Consider the following 21006-nt stretch of genomic DNA (forward strand, 5'->3'; position numbering starts at 1 on the left):
TTTGTAGCTTGACTTCTATTTTATTTGCAGAGGCAATGAAGAACAATGAGTCTATGAAAGCTTTTAAAAGGGCACAGAAGGCGACTGCTGCCAGGAATGTTGCCGCTCGGGCTGCTGGGGAGGGGTCTTCTCAGCCCCGCGAGAAGCCGGCCGTGCCGAGCTCTCCCGGGGTGAAGAAGGCGATCCCGATACCTCGGGTTCGTTTGGTGGATCCTCCTTCTTCTTCTGCCGCTCCATCCGCCGCTCCTCCGAGTAAAAAGCAAAAGACTTCTGAGCCTTTTGACCTCAACGCTCCTGACTTCAACGCCATTGAGTTTATAGATCAACAAATTGGGCCCTATGGTACCATTCTCATGGATGATGTGTCCATTCTCCATCATTTGGAGTTTATGGCTCAGAATCATGTGAGGATGGCCTTTATGTCGGCTGCACTTCATCGTACTGCCCAGAATCTTCTTCTCCACGCTACCAAGGCGTTTATGGAGGAGGCGAAACGAGAGTTTGACCGGATGAAGGGTTTAAATGAGGAGCTCGAGGTGAAGGTGGTCAAATTGGAGAAGGACCTCGAAAATGAGAAGGCGAGTTCTGAGGCGCTAGCTGCTTCCTTGAGGTTGGCTGAGGATGCGGCCATGATGCACAAGGACAGCTATGTGACTTCTTATAGGGAGGGGAGGCGCCTGAGGGAAGAGCTTGACAATGCCCGGGAGGATTATGCTGAGCTCCAAGGTCATCTTGTTGGCAGTGTAACTGCTGCTTACGAGAACTTGAAAGAACAAGTCCGAATTATTGCTCCCGAGGCCGATCTCACCCTTTTTAGCTTGGATAATGTTGTCAGAGATGGCAAGATTGTCCCTGATGATGAGGGTGATGATGATGAAGTTGTTCCTCCCCTTGTGTCTTCCACCAAAGCGCCGGCTTCTTCCGCTCCTCCTGTTGTGCCTGACCTGGATTGCCAGATCCTGAATCGGGAGGATGGGACTGTTGATGCGGTGCCGATTCAAGCTCGCCCTCCTTCTCCTGGTCCTGATGTCGCCAAGAAAGCTCATGATGCTGCCGAGAAAACTTCTGATGTTTGTTGATTGTAGTTGGCCCGGCTTGTGGGCGTTTTTTTTTTTTTTTGAAACTTTATTAAGATGTTGACTTCTTAGTTGCTTTCCTAGCAACTTTTTATTTAAAAAACAGACAAGTAGCTTGCTATCCTTTGGGTAGTAAGTGTTGGTGGTCCTTCGAGGCCTTTATAACTTTATATAAAACCTGCTGATGTTGAACTCTCCCAATTTGAACTTCTTTGAGTTTTTGACTCTTTGTAGCTGTAGGGGTCTAATTTAGTTTTCTTGCTTTGCGTGTGTTCTTTAGTGCCTTGTGACCGACTTCTTTGCGTTGGTCCCCTGATAGACTCCTTTTTTGTAATCCTCTTTCTTGGACCTTCGTGAGGTCTCTTTCAGGGATTGCTTGGATTTTTGTAGTGGATTGACTTCGTTGGGTCGACTTCTTCTAAGTTATTTCGTAATCCTCTTTCTTGGACCCTTGTTAGGTCTCTTTCAGGGATTACTTTTATAACTTGTCTTTTGTAGGAGGTCGACTTCGTTAGGTCGATCTCTTCTAAGTTATTTCGTAATCCTCTTTCTTGGACCCTTGTTAGGTATCTTTCAGGGATTACTTTTATAACTTGTCCTTTGTAGGAGGTCGACTTCGTTAGGTCGATCTCTTCTAAGTTATTTCGTAATCCTCTTTCTTGGACCCTTGTTAGGTCTCTTTCAGGGATTACTTTTATAACTTGTCTTTTGTAGGAGGTCGACTTCGTTAGGTCGATCTCTTCTAAGTTATTTCGTAATCCTCTTTCTTGGACCCTTGTTAGGTCTCTTTCAGGGATTACTTTTATAACTTGTTTTTGTAGGAAACCGACTTCGTTAGGTCGATCTCTTCTAAGTTATAGCAATTCCTCTTTAATAGGGTTGGCCAGACCTCTTTCCAGGGATTCGCTGATAACTTGGATTGACTTGGTCCGACTTTTTGATGTCGGCCAGTCTCTTTAAGTTAATTATATTAGCTATCCGTAAGACCTCGTCAGGTTCTTTTTAGATTGCTTTCGATAACTTCTTACATTATTCTGTGTTCATTTTTGCCGATTTGTAGAAAGTGGTTGGCATATCGAGCTCGTCCTTTGGGTGAATCGCGTTTTCACCTTTATTGGACGATTTGTCTTTATCGTGGTCGTGCAGTGAAATTGTTTTTCACTTTTTGCCGACCTGTAGCTTTATAATCGGACGATGAATGCTTCAAAATAATGTGTCTTGAAATCTTTGTAGGATACCTAGGTAATATTTTATTCAAAGAAAAATGCAAATATATACATGTGGGATTTTTCTCATCCTCTTAAGTTGGGTCTGGGTCTCGACCTGGTGCCTCATTAAAAAACCTTTTCAGGAAAAAGAGCGCATCCACTGGTGAGATCCTTTACCCTTTCTAACTGTAGTACCTTCTTAGGTTGCAGGCATGCCATGACCTTGGAAGCTCCCGTCCGTCGAGTTCGGATATTCTGTAGTAGCCCTTCCCGAGTACTTCTGTGACCCGGTATGGTCCTTTCCAATTGGCTGCCAGTTTTCCCTCTCCGGATCGAGTTGTTCCTATGTCGTTTCGGATTAAGATGAGATCGTTCTCAGTGAAACTCCTTGGTACTACCCTTTGGTTATATCTGGAAGCCATTCGACGTTTTAGCGCTTCTTCCCTGATCCGAGCTCTTTCCTGGATCTCAGGTAGTAGGTCGAGTTCTTCCCTCTGAAGTTGGGGGTTTGCTCCCTCATTATAATGGACTGCCCTGTGCGATCCTTCCTCAATTTCTACTGGAATCATTGCATCCGTTCCGTATGTTAACCGAAATGGGGATTCCTTTGTGGTAGAATGTGGCGTCGTTCGATAGGCCCATAGGACTTGTGGAAGCTCCTCTGCCCAAGCTCCCTTTGCATCTTGTAGTCTTCGTTTTAACCCTGCTAATATGACTTTATTGGCGGCTTCGGCCTGTCCGTTGGCTTGAGGATGTTCGACAGAGGTAAACTGGTGCTTTATATTCAAGTCGGATACTAGTTTTCTGAAGCCGGCATCTGTGAATTGGGTGCCATTGTCTGTGGTTATTGAATATGGGACCCCAAATCTTGTGACAATTTTTCTGTATAAAAACTTCCAGCTTCTTTGGGCAGTGGCGTTGGCTAAGGGTTCTGCCTCGATCCACTTTGTGAAGTAATCTACCCCTACTATGAGGAATTTAACTTGCCCCGATCCCTGGGGAAAGGGGCCGAGAAGGTCGAGTCCCCACTTCGCAAAAGGCCAAGGTGCGGTTACACTGATGAGTTCTTCTGGTGGGGCAATGTGGAAGTTGGCATGCTTCTGACATGGTGGACATGTCTTTACGAACTCTGTAGATTCTTTCTATAGAGTTGGCCAATAAAACCCTGCCCGGAGTATCTTTTTGGCAAGAGCCCTCGCTCCGAGATTACTGCCGCAGATGCCGCTGTGTACCTCTTCTAGCACTTCCCTGGTGTGGGAGGTCGGCACGCACTTTAGTAATGGCACCGATATCCCTCTTTTGTACAGGGTGTTGTTTATAATGGTGTAGTATTGTGCTTCCCTTTTTAGCTTCTTTGCTTCCTTTTCTTCTGCGGGGAGCGTTCCTGACTTGAGGTAGTTGATTATGCGGATCATCCAGTCTTGGTCCTGGCCTGTTATGTTTAGGACTTTTTCTGTTTCCGAGATTGATGGGTTCTGTAGCATTTTCTGGATGAGGCTTCTATTATTGCCTCCTGGTTTGGTGCTAGCCAGCTTTGAGAGTGTGTCAGCTCGAGCATTTTGTTCGCGGGGTGTGTGGCAGATCTCGTATTCCCCGAATTGTTCGAGCTGTTGCTTGGTTTTATCCAGGTATCTTTTCATGATGGGATCTTTGGCTTGGTAGCTCCCTGCTATCTATGATGTGACCACTTGCGAATCACTATAGATGTTGAGTTTTCGCGCTCCCACTTCTTCAGCTAGTTTCAAGCCAGCTAGCAACGCTTCGTATTCCGCCTGGTTATTTGAAGCCGGGAATCCGAACTTGAGGGAAAGCTCAACTTGGGCTCCCTGGTTGCTTTCTATTATCACTCTTGCGCCACTTCCTGTTTTGTTTGAAGATCCATCCACATACAAATTCCACTCTATGGGGGCCTCTAGGGCATCTGTGAACTCGGCGATAAAATCGGCTAGGTATTGTGATTTGATGGCGGTCCGAGCTTCATATTGGAGGTCGAATTCTGACAGCTCGACTACCCATTGTAGAATTCTACCAGCTAAATCCGTTTTCTGTAGTATTCCTTTTACGGGCTGATTAGTTCGAACTTTGATGGTGTGGGCCTGGAAGTAGGGGCGGAGTCACCGAGATGTTAAGACGAGAGTGTAGGCAAATTTTTCTATTTTCTGATAGTTTAGCTCGGATCCCTGTAGTGGTTTGCTAATGAAGTAGATGGGTTGTTGCCCGTTTTCGCTTTCTCGGATCAATGCTGATGCTACTGCCTTTTCTCCTACTGCAAGATATAGTATGAGTGGTTCTCCTTCTTGAGGTCGGGATAGGATAGGTGGCTGTCCTAAGAACTTCTTAAAGTCTTGGAACGCTTGTTCGCATTCTGTCGTCCATTCGAACTGTTTTCCTTTTCTTAAAGTTGCATAGAAGGGGAGAGATCTTATTGCAACTCCTGCTAAGAATCGGGATAGGACGGCCAACCTCCCGTTGAGTTGCTGTACTTCTTTCACGCAGGTTGGGCTCTTCATGTTCAATATGGCCTGGCATTTATCTGGGTTTGCTTCAATTCCCCGTTGTGTGAGCATGAAGCCTAAGAACTTTCCTGCTTCTACCGCGAAGGTGCATTTAGCTGGATTGAGTCGCATACCATGTTTCCTGATGGTGTCGAACACTTGGGCTAGGTCGGTCAACAGTGTCTGTTCACTTTTCGTTTTAATTAGCATGTTGTCCACATAAACTTCCATGATTTTCCTGATGTGCTCCGAGAAGACTTTATTCATCAATCTTTGATAAGTGGCTCCTGCGTTCTTAAGGCCGAAAGGCATTACAATGTAGCAGTAGTTTGCCTTTGGCGTTAAGAACGAAGTCTTTTCCTGGTCCGGTGGGTACATGGAGATTTGGTTGTATCCTGAATACGCATCCATAAACGAGAGATATTTATACCCAGAGGAAGCGTCTACCAGGGCGTCGATACTCGGGAGTGGGTATGGATCTTTTGGGCAAGCTTTGTTGAGATCTGTATAATCGGTGCACATTCGCCACTTCCCGTTTGATTTCTTCACCAAGACAACGTTGGCTAGCCATAGTGGGTATTTGACTTCTCTTATAAATCTAGCTTCCAATAGTGCCTGCACTTGCTCTTCCACAGCCTGGGATCGCTCTGGCCCGAGCTTTCTTCGTCTCTGTTGTACTGGTCGAGATCCTGGATAGACTGCCAACTTGTGACACATTAGCTTAGGGTTTATACCTGGCATGTCTGCGGCTTTCCATGCAAACAGGTCGGCATTATCTCGCAAAAATTGTATTAGCAGTTCTTTTAGATCTCCTTTGAGGATTGTGCCGATATTAGTTGTTTTTTCCGAGGTGTCTCCGATCTGAATTTTTTCTATCTCGCCCTCTGGTTGGGGATGGAACTCCTTTCGTCGTTGAACTCCGCCCAGCTCAATTGTGTGGAACTCTTCTCCTTTGCCTCTGAGGTTGAGGCTCTTGTTGTAACAGCGACGCGCCATCCTCTGGTCTGCTTTTATTGTAGCTATTCCTTTTGGAGTTGGGAATTTCATGCACAGGTGTGGGGTCGAGACTATTGCACCGAGTTGGTTGAGCGTGGTCCGAACTATGAGAGCGTTGTAGGCTGAGCTTACGTTGACTACGATGTAGTCTATTTTGAGAGTTCTTGATTGGTCTCCTTTTCCAAAGGTTGTATGCAGTGGTATGTATCCTAGTGGTCGAACCGGAGTGTCTCCTAACCCGAACAAACTGTTTGGATATGCTTTAAGTTCTTTTTCTTCTAGGCCGAGCTTATCGAAGGCTGTTTTGAATAAAATATCGGCAGAACTCCCTTGGTCTATTAATGTCCGGTGTAGGTTGGCGTTTGCCAAGATGATGGTGATAACCATGGGATCGTCGTGTCCGGTAATGATACCGGTTGCATCCTCCTTAGTAAATGTTATCGCTGGGATGCTGAGTGCTTCTTCCTCTCCTTCGACATGGTATATCTCTTTGAGGTATCTCTTACGAGAGGATTTGGAGATTCCTCCTGCTGCGAAACCGCCATGTATCATATGGACGTGTCTTTCTGGCGTCCGAGGTGATCGTTCTGTTCGTTCGGTATCATCATCCATTCGTCTCTTTCTTTGCTCGTCATCTCGGGTGGCCAGGAATCGATCTAGTTTTTCTTCCCTTACCAATTTTTCTATGATGTTTTTTAAATCGAAGCATTCGTTAGTGGAGTGTCCTCGGACCCGATGATATTCACAATACTCTTTTCGGTTTCCTCCTCCCTTTTTGCCTTTAAGTGGCCGAGCTGGGGGGATTTTTTCCGTGTGGCAGACTTCTTTATATATTTCGACCAGTGATGCCCTAAGAGGAGTGTAGTTATGGTACTTCTTAATTTTCTCTCCTTGTCTGTCGTCTTTCCTTTTGGATTCTCTGTCTCTGTCATGGTAGGAAGCTCCCGATTTTGAGGACTCTCCTAGACGAGCGTTTTCTTCCATATTGATATATTTTTCTGCTCTCTCCTGAACTTCGTCGAGGGTAGTCGGGTATTTTTTTGATATAGATTGGCTGAAAGGTCCCTCTCGTAGGCCGTTGATGAGTCCCATGATTGCGGCTTCCGTGGGTAAACTTTGTATGTCCATGCATGTTTTGTTGAATCTTTCCATATAGTTGCGAAGGCTTTCCTGATCTCCTTGTTTGATTCCTAATAAACTGGGGGCGTGCTTAGCTTTATCCTTTTGAATGGAAAATCTGGCTAAGAATTTCTTAGCTAAGTCGTCGAAACTTGAGATGGATTTTGGTGGTAAGTTGTCGAACCACCGCATAGCTGTCTTTGTCAGAGTTGTTGGGAAGGATTTACAGCGAACAGCGTCTGGGGCGTCAGTAAGATACATTCTGCTTCTGAAGTTACTGAGATGGTGGTTAGGATCCGTGGTGCCGTCATATAGGGCCATATCCGGGAGTTTGAAGTCTTTTGGAATTTTGGTTTTCATGATTTTCCTAGTGAAGGGGTCTTGCTCTTTGTGTGAATTCTCCTCGAGATTAGCGCGAGGGGCTTTTGATTTGAGATCGGCTTCCAATTGCTGCAGTTTTTCTTCCAACTCCCGACGTCGCCGCATCTCTCTTTGTAGATCTCTTCCGATTTCTCTTTGTTGGTGGGTTTCTTTTTCCAGTTGTTTTAGGCGATCTAGGAGTGCTTCTATGGCCCCTGAATTTGGTGAGTCTTTGTCTTGGTTGGTCTCCGGAGTGTCTTGCAGCGTGACATTCGCGTTTTTGTGCGGTGTTCGATCCTCCAGACCTGAATCGTGATCGTTGTCATGGTTGTCCGCCATGGTGATGGGATGACTTCCAGGTTCCCCGGCAACGGCGCCAATATTCCGAGGGTTCCCTGAAACTGTAGGCCGATCTCGGATGAGATCTTCTGTACCGGTCGGTGCCGACGTGTCTGGCCGGTGAGTGGCGGCCGGAGCGGTGGTGTCCGACTTGTTGACTGGTTGCACTACTGATCCTTCGTCACCGGAGGGTGGGGGGTACCTGCAAGAGACTCCGATGCTTAAGTTAGCACGGGTATTAGGCAGGTTTTTAGTAGAATCAGAGTATGAGTTATACCTGGGTGCTCCAGTGTATTTATAGTAGTTGTAGAGTGACCTTTCTAAATAAGATAAGTTAGTTATCTTATATTATCTTTATCTTTGAGTTGAGGTCAGCTTATCTTCAAGGGAACCGCCCTTATCTCTTATAGGCTTGGACGGCCTTTGGACTTGGGTCGTGTTCCTCTACTTGGGCCCTTTATGGGCTTTCCTGTCAACTTGGCCGAGTTCTTTTAAGAAGAAGTCGGTCCGCTTGACCTGAAGAGGTCGATCGCTTTGTCGTCGATCATCCCAGGTCGGATAGCTCAACCCAGGGTATGAACATATTTTATCTTTATATTAGATTGAGTGTAAAATTTTAAAGTAATGTCAATTTGATTTTAAGGTGAAAATTGTGAAGAAATCAAAATCAAATTAAATGCAAGTTGATTAAATTATGACTATATATAAATGGTAGATGTTTGAAGAAAGATTCATAGTTAAAGAAGTTCAAAGGTTGATAAAATAAGCTAAAGGAAGTTCAAGTCGCAAATAATTAAAAGAACAATGTAGATACGTTGAAAATAGATGACTTATCTTTAAATACTACCAAAGTTTGAACCTGGTCAAACGAAGAAAGATCAAATCAAAGTTGTTTAACTTGCCAAACTGTTGGGCCAACCGTGGAGAGCTCTCGACAACCGGGGAGAATTCGGAGAGGAATCAAGTGAGAGAACATAAGATGAGAAGACACCACATCCAACTCAAAACCTTAAGGTGTCAAGTTAATGGGTCTTATAAACTCCTCACTCTTCCATGCTTTCTTTGATGTGGGACTAATTTCAACACTCCTCACACTTGCAACACTAACAATCTCCCCCTCAAGTGTGAGCCTCCACATCAAGCATCAACTCCCCTCTAGCTCCTCCACCACCACGAGTATTCGTCCATCACACCGCCGCAAAACACCGCGGGACACGCCGTTCGGACCACCTTTGCCGAAAAGACTTTCGATGCTTCACCTTGAATACTCCTTAAAACCAGACCGATTAAACCATCGGCTCTGATACCACTTTGTTGGGCCAACCGTGGAGAGCTCTCGACAACCGGGGAGAATTCGGAGAGGAATCAAGTGAGAGAACATAAGATGAGAAGACACCACATCCAACTCAAAACCTTAAGGTGTCAAGTTAATGGGTCTTATAAACTCCTCACTCTTCCATGCTTTCTTTGATGTGGGACTAATTTCAACACTCCTCACACTTGCAACACTAACACAAACATGTCACAACTCACAAGTTGGGACCCTGTGTTCATTTGCATAGGGGGGTTAAATTTTTTTACCGACTAATTCACATCAGTAATGGACAAGGTCCAGTAATGGGGTTAGAAAGCCATAGTTTAGTTAGGAAACTCTACTATTTAGAATTCTCCAAGTTAGAATTTTGAAGGTACTTCTACATTTGCTTTATGTATTAACTAATTACTCACTTTGATTCTTTTGTTGTAGAAAATGTGTCTCTTTTTGTATCTCCAATTTGTATTAGGTTGAATGTATTATAATTTATAAGTGGATTTAGAATTTGATTTTGGATGAAATGTCGCAATTTACCTTTTGTATTCTGCTACTAGAATTTAGTTTGAGTTAAGTGGTTCACTAATTACCAATTTATATATTTCAGTAAAAATTTGAACAAAAATAGAGTTGTTATTCAATTCGGATCTCATTCGATTGAGATTATTATTTTCTATCTCGTTAAAAAATTAGTTAGAGTACTTGAATAGTTATTCAATTTGTAATTCTATTATATATACTAGTGTATTAATAAGTACTAACATATTAATTAATTTATTCTTTTATTTACTAAATATTTATAAAAATAATAAACATTGAATTAGTTAAAATGGTAAATAGTTTATAATTTAACTAAAAAGTCTTGGTTTCAAATATTGAAAATAATAATTTTTTATGATTATATATAATGAAAAGTATTTAAAAAAAATTGGATACCAATCTTTTCAATATTTTCATTATATATAAATATAAATAGATAGATTACATATTTTTTTAATAAATATTTAGTTTTTTTATATTAATGGTGTAAATTTTAATAAATTTTAATATATATTCTATTTTCCAATATTACAAACAAGTTTGCTGAACATGATAAGTCATGTATTGTCAAAAGAGAGCATTATATATAAAATATAGGTTTAATTACCCAGTTTATAGTTTCGCAAAATTTTCAATTAGGTCCCTATACTTTTTTTTTAATTTGGTCCCTGCATCAAATTTGTTTTTTAATTAGGTCCCTCTTGACAATATTTAGTTTAATTGTATAAGGACTCAATTAAAAAAAAAATAGTGCAAAAACTCAATTTAAAAAAAAAGTATAAAGATCTAATTAAAAGTTTCGCAAAACTATAGGAACTAATAGAGTAGTTAAACCTATAATATACTCAAATACTCTTTATTGTAAAAAGAAATAAAATAAAATAAAGAATTATGGCTGCGTTTGTTTTCGAGAAAAGGACATGACAAAACACTGAGAACAGAACATGACAAAATACTGATACACAGAGACACAAAATTTTGTATTCTTGTATTCTATTTGGTGATAAACTAAAGCAAATTATGAAAATCTAATTTATTTTTATTTTTTTCATTTAAAAAATTTGAGATAAAAAATATAATAATAAAATATATAATTATGAAAATTTAACAAAAATAAAGAAAGAAAAAATAAAAAATAAGTTGTGTCTCTTGTTAGTGTCTTCGTGTCCTTCCTGTCAGGATGGACACAAAATACACTAATTCAATGCCTCTGGACACACTATCTCAGTGTCATGTTTCTGTAAACAAAGACATTTTATATGTCTAAATATGCAAACGAAAGATTGTATGCCTTGGCAAATAGTTGTTCCTCACATGGAACAAACAAGGAAGAATAAAATATAATACCATGCAGGCCTCGCTTTCAATAATATTATTATGTGTTTCAATAATTTGCATTATTTGAATTCAAAATCTTCATAAGCACTTGTATGAGTATGTCCCTTCAATTGTAAGAATGGTGGTGACCGGCTAATAACATGTTGCTGATGCGTGAAAGTCATTAGTTGCTTCTTTCGGAACACAATGAGGATTTGGTGAATGAAGAATTAATCCTCTCATAATATGGCCATATTTATTATTTAGTATTTACATGCAAAAAACTCTATCTTAATTAAGGGACTGAAATTGTTTTGCATTTTCAGGGTGAGTTGTGAATTGTCATTTTGAATACTTTAAGCCATTGGTCATCATGTGATATAGCCATTCATATATTCATACACAAAGGGGCTATAATCTTTTTGTTTCCCTTTCAGGGGAGACTGTAAAATAATTGATAACAAAAGAATAACAATGATGTGTAAGCAACTGGTCATTTTTAATTGTTATTTTTAAAAGAATAAATTATCATTTGTTCCCATAAAAGATACGGATGCTGACAAATGTATCCATATAAGAATAAAACGACAATTATAACCGTGGAAGATGGCTTCCGTGTGCCAAGAGTACCCAAACGTTGGTTACACAATTGGTCTGTTAGGTATTTTTGGCACACGAAAACTATCTTCCGTGGGTACAATTGTCGTTTTATTCTTATATGGATACATTTGTCAGCGTTTGTATCTTTCATTGATACAAATAGTAATTTATTCTTTTCAAAATAAAAAAAATAATGTTTTTTTATATTTAATTATTTTATTAATTTTTATAATTTTATTGAATTGTTAATTAAATTTTTATATATTTTTTATTTTATTCTTTATACTATTATAAATAAGCCTCTACCATGATTAAAAAAAAAACGGTTAAAACTAACAATCTGTTGGAATTATTACTGTATTTTTGTAATGCACCATTAATTTGCTATTTATTAATTTGGACATGATGATTCTTGACAATTTAGATGACATAAAAGAGGTTTCTATATAGTGAAATATATTAACCATTAACTAACTTGAATTAGTTTAGTAATTAGTTCATTAATCGGTTTAAGTAAGCTCAAAAATTTAAATTTTGTTTTGTATATATAACAATTTTTAGCTAACAATAAACTTAAATTTGTGATGAATTAATTTTTTGACTTATCAAACGGAAGAATACTATAAAAAAATTATAGTGAAATAAATTAAGAAGTGGCAATATTTTAATTTACAAGTTTTCTTTCAAAATTTAACAATCTCATTTAGTCAATTACAATTAATTAGGTGGTTGTTCTATAGTCATCTTTTTAACAATGGTTGATGATTTAGCAAACATGTATTCTAAAGCTGTTTTTGCTATGGGATATTAGAATCGAGACTAGAGGATTAAGATTTAATAGTGTTTGGTAGTTATAGATTAAAACTAAAATTTCAATTTTAGGACACAAAATTTCATTTCTTTCAATAGAAAGTAAAAATATAAGGAATTGAATTTTTTTAAAATAGAAACTGAAACTTTAATAACATTTATTTTCAAAAATACCACCATCTAAGTTTTTAATATCCAATACTATCTTTTTTTTTTTTCCAAAACAGAGGACAAAACAAAACTGATTTAAGCAAGATAGTCTGTGAATTCTACGTATGTGTTTAGATTGTGGTTGGTCAAACTGGAATTTGAATAAAAGTGATTTTATAGAATTGATTTTGGATAGAAGTAAGTTTGTATCAACATGATTTATGTTTGGCAATTCTTTACCAAAATTGATTTTGATAAAATAAATATTGTTTGGATAATATTAGTTAAAATCACTTTTAGATAGATAATTACTTAAAAGGACATGACATTAAATTATATTTTTTTTTATACATGTTTAATTTTGTTTATACTTTTTTCTTATATGTTTTTTATATAGTATATTTTTAATACTCTTAGTACTCTTTTTTAGTACATTATAATTTTTAATTATTATTATTATTTATGATTAATTTTTTTATTTAATTTATTTTACTTAATGGGATCAATAAATTTTATTATAAAAAGATAATAATAAATATAATACACAAAAATTATAACTATAAAAATATATAATGTCAAATAAAAAAATTAATAAAAAATATAAATAATAAATAATAAAAAAGAACTCATATAGAGAAGAATAATAAGAATTCTATAAATAATGCAATAACATGTATAAAGGATAAAGTTGGTAAAAGAAAAATAAATATTGAAGGTATTGGCTAAAAGCACGTTAGTGCAACGGAGAAGCTAGAAATTATTGTTTCTTGTAAACGTGATTTTATGAACAAAATCACTTCTGCGTTTGTAAAGAAGAAATTTAGCCAAACAAAAAAGTGAAGCTTTCAAGAAGCTCTAACGTGCTTTTCTTCTTCAAACGTGATTACCAAACACACCCTACTTCTTTAATGGCAGCACAATAGTAAAGCATCTCGATGACAATGAAGATCACAGCAACGGCGATAGTGACAACAAAGAAGCTTCTCTTGGCGACCACCTTCTCTCTGTTTCTCCCGCATCATTTAACCCAACGGTGGCAATGGTGGCCTTCTTCGATGTCGCGAGCACGATGACTGCAACTGGAAGGCAAGCGTAACAGCTGGCGACGAGCATGAGGTGAAGGCGGTGATGACAATTGGAGTGAAATCGTAGTTTCTTGACTTCTTCAAGCTCAAGGAGAGGAAGAATGAAAAAACAGACGACTGGAAGAGGGGTAAAACTGAAGATGGTGATGGCGGCAGGCTCAGAGAAGAGGGGGAGCGGCAGCTGCAGAAGGCGAGATTGGAAACTTAGGAAGGATCGACATAAAATAATGTTGTTAGGGTTATTTTAGTAACTTTATATATTTCAATTTCTATTTTTATCTTAAATCAAATAGGGACATAATCAATCCTGTATATTCTACCCTAAATATAATACAGAAATTTAATTTAGTCTCTATTTTTTAATTTTTATCTCTTAACTTCAATCTATCTTTCAAATGCAGTTTAAAGACACGTGAGTTTTAAATTTTTATATTTAATAAATATAAAACAAATATATTAAAAATTTAATTTTTTTTATATTTTCAATAAATAAAAAATTTAATTTATAATTTTAATTTGTGTCTTTAAAATACAAAATAGATAAACTGTTATTTGATAATTTATTATGAGTTTAATATATTTTATATTTAGACTTTTTAATACACGTTTAATAAAACTAAAAAAAAAGTCATTATCGGTGAATCTTTATTAGAGTAAAGCTTTTGGACCCCACTAATTTAATCATGCATTCATGCTGCAAAACTACTTCAAGTTTTCCCTTGCTACTATAACATCATATATCTCACATCTTGTGTTTTCATTTTCTGGTATTATTTTTATTATTATTTTTGTTTGGATTTTATAGAAAAAAAGAAACATTAAAAATAATAAAATTATAATTTCTGATTTTTAACTTTTAATAAAATTTTAAAAATAAAAAATATTAAAAATAAAAACACAAACTAAATACATAAGGTTTTACACTTTAATGTGATGACATTAAGTAAAAATATTCATAATTTTTGTTTTATAATTTTTCTAGATGAAGTTTCAACTTAAATAAATAAATAAAAGATAGATGTGTCCAAAGATAATTATCTTTTAGGATACAAATAGATTCTTATCATTATCACACAAGGTGTTTTCTAGCTATACGATAACATAATTTTTATTATATTTCCATTAAATCCAATACTTTCAATCAATTAACAAAGAAAAGCTAATGTTAAGATTCGTTTTTTTTTAATGTAAGATTCGGTTTACAATTTATGAAAAAAATTCTTATTTTTTGTTATATATTATACATCATACCTAACATTTTCATTACCTTACATTTTATTAGTCAATCCTAGATAATATCCTAGTTTTTTACTAAAAGTATTTATCTCTAGCATTATTTACTATAACATGTTATCATTTAAAATTAAAGAAATATATTTTTTTAAAAAATAAGCTTCAATTATACAAAATGAATTATAAATAATGATTATGCAATCAAATAAAGAAGGTATAATGAAAAATACATATAAAAAAGCACTTGTAAATTACAAAATAGATGAGATTTAAAAGAGTTTTTTAGAAATATATTTGTGCTTTTAAAAAAAGAGAAACACATTATTTTGTATTTGAAAATAAAAAAAAATCATGTATGCATATTTATATTTTTAAATTAAAAAATTTAATATAAATTTATATATTAATAGTTATTTATATTTAATTTTACTCTTTATTATATTTATGTCTTAAAATAATTATAAATTTTAAAAATAATTTTAGAAAACTATTTTTTTTAGCATGTACTTAGTAAAATTCACTTTTGTCTTAATTTATGAAACATAATTATTATAATTTTTAAAAGATTAATTTTAATAAATTATTTTCAAAAAAGTAAATACTTTCTACAAGCTAGCCAGTATCTACTCGGCTAAAAAATTTTGATACAGAAGTAAAATAAGTGATATACTTTAACATGGTAATTTTTGGTGTTTTTTAAAATTGTGGGAGTACACAAATCGGACTCTCCGATTTGTGTTTAAAAAGTGGAAAAAATTTAGAGTACACAAATCGGAGGGTTCGATTTGTGTTAAAAAAATTGAAAAAATTCAGAGTACATAAATCGGACCATGCGAGTTGTTTGATTTTAAAATTTTGCTTAAGAAATCGCATGGTCCGACTTGTGGTTGAACAAATATGAATTTCAGTTTGTCTGTTGCTATTAATTTTTTCATGAAATGGAATATCCAAAGCAACTTGGACCCTCCAAGTTGTTCCACTGACATCACATAACTGTAAAGCACCTGTATTCCCCATGCTCAAGTTCAACACCACTTTTACTTCCATATTCAAATTAAAAAATCGTATCTACTCTATGTGTTCAGTAACAATAATTATTATTGATCAAACCTAAAAGCGTAAGAAGATTTACACTGCATATTTTCGACGTAGTTGAGGAAATTTAATTTGGAACTTGATGATTGCGTTACCAACTTACCATGAAAAGACGAAATTAAAAATAATATATTGCAAATTGGTATCAATAAGCAACTAAGGAAGAAAGTATATTAATGATAAAAATCATAAAATGTTAAATGTGCGTAGCGTATTTGTACGTGTATGGATGGATGCATGCTTTAAATATGAAGTGGTCACGGAACAAGAGGGACCCAACCGAAAAATACAAATAACAGAGCCAACCGAGATACCAAATAAAAAAGGACCAACAAGAGGTTTCTAGCATTTTGCTAACAAGGAAAATAAAATAAAAATGGGCAATGATTAGCGATAAGGAAAAAGAAATGGATATTGTTAAAAAAAATTAAAAAAGTAAAATATGATTTATAAATTTTTAATGTTTTTTTTTATGTTTTTTTTAGTCTTATTTATAAAAATTAATAATAAAAAATGAAAAAGTCTAAGGGGCCAGCAATTTTATTAAATTTTGGCCAGCATGTAATCAGCAGAGAAAGGTGAGTCATTAGATGAAATCTCACACCAATCTCACACCATTAAATCATCATTGATAGCTATTTGATAGCTACTGTTCCTGCCTGGTTGTGGCCGAGCTATATGTCTCCTTGGAGGGTTGAACGTCCGACCTTGTTGGAGAACTTCAATATGCCTCGACCACCAAGTGAAACAAGGGGGGGAGCACCTGCAAAAAGCACTCCCACGCTCAAGTCAGCTAAAGAGAATTATTTGAAGAGTTATTTTAGCTTAGAACGATGATCTACCTTTTCAATTTCAGCTGTTTCCTTTATAACTCGGAGATGATGGCCGTTTATTGACCGTTTCTGTGTAACCGATCATAGTGGTTTAATGCCATAAAGTCGGCAAAGTTAATGTGCCGATTAAAAAGGGATTCGCCGAGCTATAATTCGTAACCGACGTATAACGGTTGTATCACAGCCCCCAAGCTTAGCCTGTGTTTTAAATGAGGCAGGTTGAGCTTTTGAAATTAAATGGCCGAATTATAGCTCGGCGCAGGGATGGAGCCCCCAGTTCAACTTGACTCATTACTTTGTAACGTCAATTAATATTAGTTAAAAAAGTAACTGCTATGATGGTATAAATGAATGTCAACAGTTTTCAATGCAAGGCTCAAGTTCCTAAGTAGGCTTGGAACCGTTGGAAGTGGGTCTTGGATTGATGGCCATGATTACGGCTTGGAATTGAAAGGGTTTCATTAAATGAATGGGAAAAGGAAATTTTCTTTTCAGGTTCCGCTTACAGTTTGCTGTTTACACTTCATCTTCCTTCAAAAACAATGAGTAGAAGAGGTAAGTAACTGCATTTTCTTATTTGCTTCTTTCCTAATTTCTGTAAAGAAAAATGAGTGACAAAAAGGTGAAAGCTTTTCCTAAAGTAGAGGATGATGATTTGTATGAATGGGTAGATGATGATGTGAAGATAAGGGCTTCTCTGTTCTTTGACAGAGAGAGTTTCGAGGGTCTGAATATGTCTAAGATGGTCAGACCTGGTTTTCATATTGAGTTGTTGCCATGCAACCGTACGGATCGAATTTTTCATAGAAGTAAAGGTTTTGAAAACTTTTATATGTATAGCTGTGTGCTTGAGGAATTATCTGTAAAACTTCCTTTTACTAAGTTTGAATGCAATTTGTTAACCCAAATGAATTGCGCACCTTCTCAAGTTCATCCTAACGGATGGGCGTTCATTAAATGTTTTCAAATCCTAATGGAGTTTTTGGAGATTAAACCTGATTTGGAACTTTTTTTCTCCCTGTTTCAAGCAAAGGGTGTATGGAAAGGTCTCTGGATTAACTTGAATAGTACTCCTGGATTTTCTGTTTTCAAACTATATAAATCTTCTTTCAAAGATTTTAAGGAAATGTTCTTCAAGGTAAAGCCAGTAGATGAAGAATTTCCATTCTATTTAGATGAACATCTTGGGGAGAAGTTTCCCCTGTACTGGTGTTGTCAACCCAATCATATCCTAGGGCCTGAACTAATAACACCTCGGAATGAATGTATTATAAGTTTTTTGATGGAAATGGTTGACCGAGGTGGTTTAGTATCGGTGTCGGATTTGCTTCCTTGGGAAGAGGATAAAGCATCTGTTGTGCAATACCTTGGTGAGGCACTGTTTGCGCTACGTAAGTTGGGTTTGCTTATATTGTTTAATTGTTCTCAATAAGGTTGTGTTTCTTTTGTAGGCGGGAGGTTTCCTGGAGTTTCGGCTTCGAGCATGAGGGCCCGGTTTAAAATGAAAAATTTTGAAGGGTCTTCTTCAAACGCCGAGAAGGTAGAGGGTGAGGTTGAGGTTAACCAACCGGCACAGAAGAAAAAGGGTATTGTTTTTAAGAAGAGAAAATCTGAGGTGATTAATCTGGAGGAAGGGGAAAAAGCGGTACCGTTGAGTGAGTTATCGAATTTTACTGTTAAACAAGAAAAGCTGCATTCTTTCGAAGAAGAGGGTGATGGCTCGTCTGTGTGGGATAAAAAGTTCCCTTTCAATGTCTTGGCGGATGAGATTGTTCAATCTGCTCCCGATGTTGCTCGCATTGAGGAAGTTGGGGATGTTGGGATAGATCAATTCATGCAGGTCGGTTTTGTTTCATGTAATGATATATGTATATATTTTTTGAAAACTTCTAACTGATTTTCTGGTATTGGGCAGGTTCTAGGTTTTCGACTAGTTAGCATCGGGCGAAGTCAGGAAAAAAGGCATAAGATGATGCTGGGTAATAGTTTAGAGATAACTGAGCTGAAGGAGCAATTGAAGTCAAAGGAAATTGTTCTTACCGAGCTTAAAGAGGAGCTGTCAGTGTCAAAAGAAAAGCTGAAACTTGTGAAAGAGGATCATGAAAGGGCAGTAGAGTCTCTAGGAAAAAAGGTAAATGAACTGTCTACAATGAGCGACCAGATTATTGAGGTTACAGCAAAATTGAAACATATGGAGTCTAATCATGAAGCTGAGATCCTTGATGCTTTTGCCGAGGGTTTTGAACGTGCCGTTATTCAAGCGAAGTTCTTACATCCTGAAGAGGATTTTACCGCTTTGGATCCGAGCAAGGTGGTTCGGGATGGTCAGTTGGTTGATGATGAAGAAGTTGTGGAGGAAGAGGGTAATAATAATTTAGCCGATTAAGAAATGTTTGAAGTAATTAGTTTTATATTTTGTGATGTGTTGAGGGATGCTAATACTCTCATGAACACTGTGTGCTTTGATTAAAGTGTGCATGGCCCCTTTAGTGACTGTTATTTTGTTTGCTGACAATATATTTGAATAGTTTATTGTCATAGATTTTGCTTAGCTGATACCGTCATATGGGGTTTGATCATTATTAGGTGCTGAAAGATTGTCAGCTATTGATTTTGCGCACTTGAGTCTAATGCGACTTTTGTGTTGATAAGATACCGTTTGTGAATGGATAAGTATGTAACATAAGATTTTCATAAACAAAGTAAGTCGTAACAAGAAGATAAATATTGTTCTGACGCAGTACCTTTACATCTTGAATTTGGTAAGCTAGCCTCGTTAAAACCTCCTTGAGCAAAACCTAACTTTTAGGAAAAATCTCAAGGTAGGAAAAAGAGTGCCAGCATTCTGCATTGCTAACTATAGTATTGTTTCAAGGATTGAATATTCCAAGTGTTAGGTAGTACCGTGCTATCTAATTGTTCCAATCGATATGCTCCTTTTCCGAGCACTTGGTGAACACGGTAGGGGCCTTCCCATGTCGCTGCGAGTTTTCCATGAGTGGGTGGCCTTCGTGCTGCTTCGGTTTTCCTCAATACTAAGTCTCCGACGTGGAAGGATCTTGGCTTCACCCTTTTATTGTGGCGCTGACCTATTCGCTGTTGTAAGGCTTTATGGCGCACAGCCGCTACGGCTCGCACTTCCTCTAGTAAATCGAGCTCGGCTCGTCGAGCATGGTCATAATCCTCGGCTTGTGTCCTTAAGGAGCTCTGTGATATCTCAATGGGTATCATCGCTTCCGATCCGTATACCAAACGAAATGGTGTTTCTTTAGTTGCGGAGTGTGTTGATGTATTATAACCCCACAAAATCTCTGGGACAAGCTCGGCCCATAGTCCTTTAGCATCGTCGAGCTTTTTCCTTAAAGCTTGAAGGAGGACCTTGTTTGCAGCTTCAGCCTGGCCATTGGATTGAGGATGTTCTACTGAGGAGAAATGCTGCTTTATCTTTAAATTCTGTAAAAAAGTCTTAAAATTATGGTCGGTAAACTGGCGACCATTATCAGTTAAGATGTGACGAGGTATACCAAATCTGCAAATTATGTTTTTCCAGACAAATGATATCATTTGAGCCGATGTAATTTTAGCAAGTGGCTGAGCCTCAATCCATTTAGAAAAATAGTCAATTGCAACAATTAAATATTTTACCTGTCTTGGAGCTGTAGGGAAAGGTCCTAAAATATCCATCCCCCATTGATTAAATGGCCAGCTTACCGTTGAGTGATGCAAATCCTCGGCAGGGATGTTAATAATCGGGGCATGTTTTTGGCAATGGTCGCACGTTCGGACCTTTTGCTGACTGTCCTTCCATATGGTCGGCCAGTAAAAACCGGCACGAAGAATTTTTTGTGCTAGGCTCCTTGCTCCTGAATGCATTCCGCAAATACCTTCATGTACCTCAGCTAAGGCCAGGTCGGCCTCTGACCTGTCTAAGCATTTTAACAATGGTCGAGAATAGCCTCGCCTATACAATTTGTTATTCAGTAATGTAAAGAAAGATGCCTGTCTTTTGAACGTTTTTAGGTTCTGGAGGCCTTTTGGAAGCTCTCCACTTCTAAGATACTGAATATATGGGTCTTGCCAACTATCTTCATCGTCTATATGATAGATATTAAGTATATTTATGCTCGGCTCATGGAGGGTGGATTGTAAAAGTGAGGCAGTGTGTGACTGAGTGGTAGCTAGTTTGGATAATATGTCGGCCCTGTGATTTTGATCTCTCGCTATATGGTTAATTTCAACTTTTGAAAAACGATGCATGAGGTCTTTGACAATTGCTAAATATTTTGACAAAATTGGGTCTTTAGTTTGAAAACTCTGTTTTACTTGTTGAACAACTAAAAGAGAATCGCAATAAACTTGCAAATTGTCAATATGTAGTTCAATTGCTAACCTGAGCCCGGCGACTAGGGCTTCATACTCGGCTTGATTGTTGCTAGCC

The 21006-nt window shown here is 37.3% G+C and overlaps 1 protein-coding gene across 2 annotated transcripts; it reads left to right on the forward strand.

Moving 5' to 3' along the window:
* Positions 1–16522: 16522 nt before the first annotated feature.
* On the forward strand, positions 16523–19304 carry LOC112782609 (uncharacterized). Of its 2 annotated transcripts, none has more exons than XM_025825087.2 (3): positions 16523–17938; positions 18020–18408; positions 18484–19304. In XM_025825087.2, exons 1-3 carry the CDS (start codon positions 17176–17178, stop codon positions 18952–18954), a joined length of 1623 nt encoding a protein of 540 aa, XP_025680872.1. In that variant the 5' UTR covers positions 16523–17175; the 3' UTR covers positions 18955–19304. The 2 variants fall into 2 exon arrangements, with proteins under 2 accessions (XP_025680872.1, XP_025680873.1); XM_025825088.2 differs by having other exon boundaries at positions 16523–17123.
* Positions 19305–21006: the final 1702 nt, after the last annotated feature.

Source organism: Arachis hypogaea, chromosome 20, assembly GCF_003086295.3.
Source record: "Arachis hypogaea cultivar Tifrunner chromosome 20, arahy.Tifrunner.gnm2.J5K5, whole genome shotgun sequence".
Classification (NCBI taxonomy): domain Eukaryota; kingdom Viridiplantae; phylum Streptophyta; class Magnoliopsida; order Fabales; family Fabaceae; genus Arachis; species Arachis hypogaea.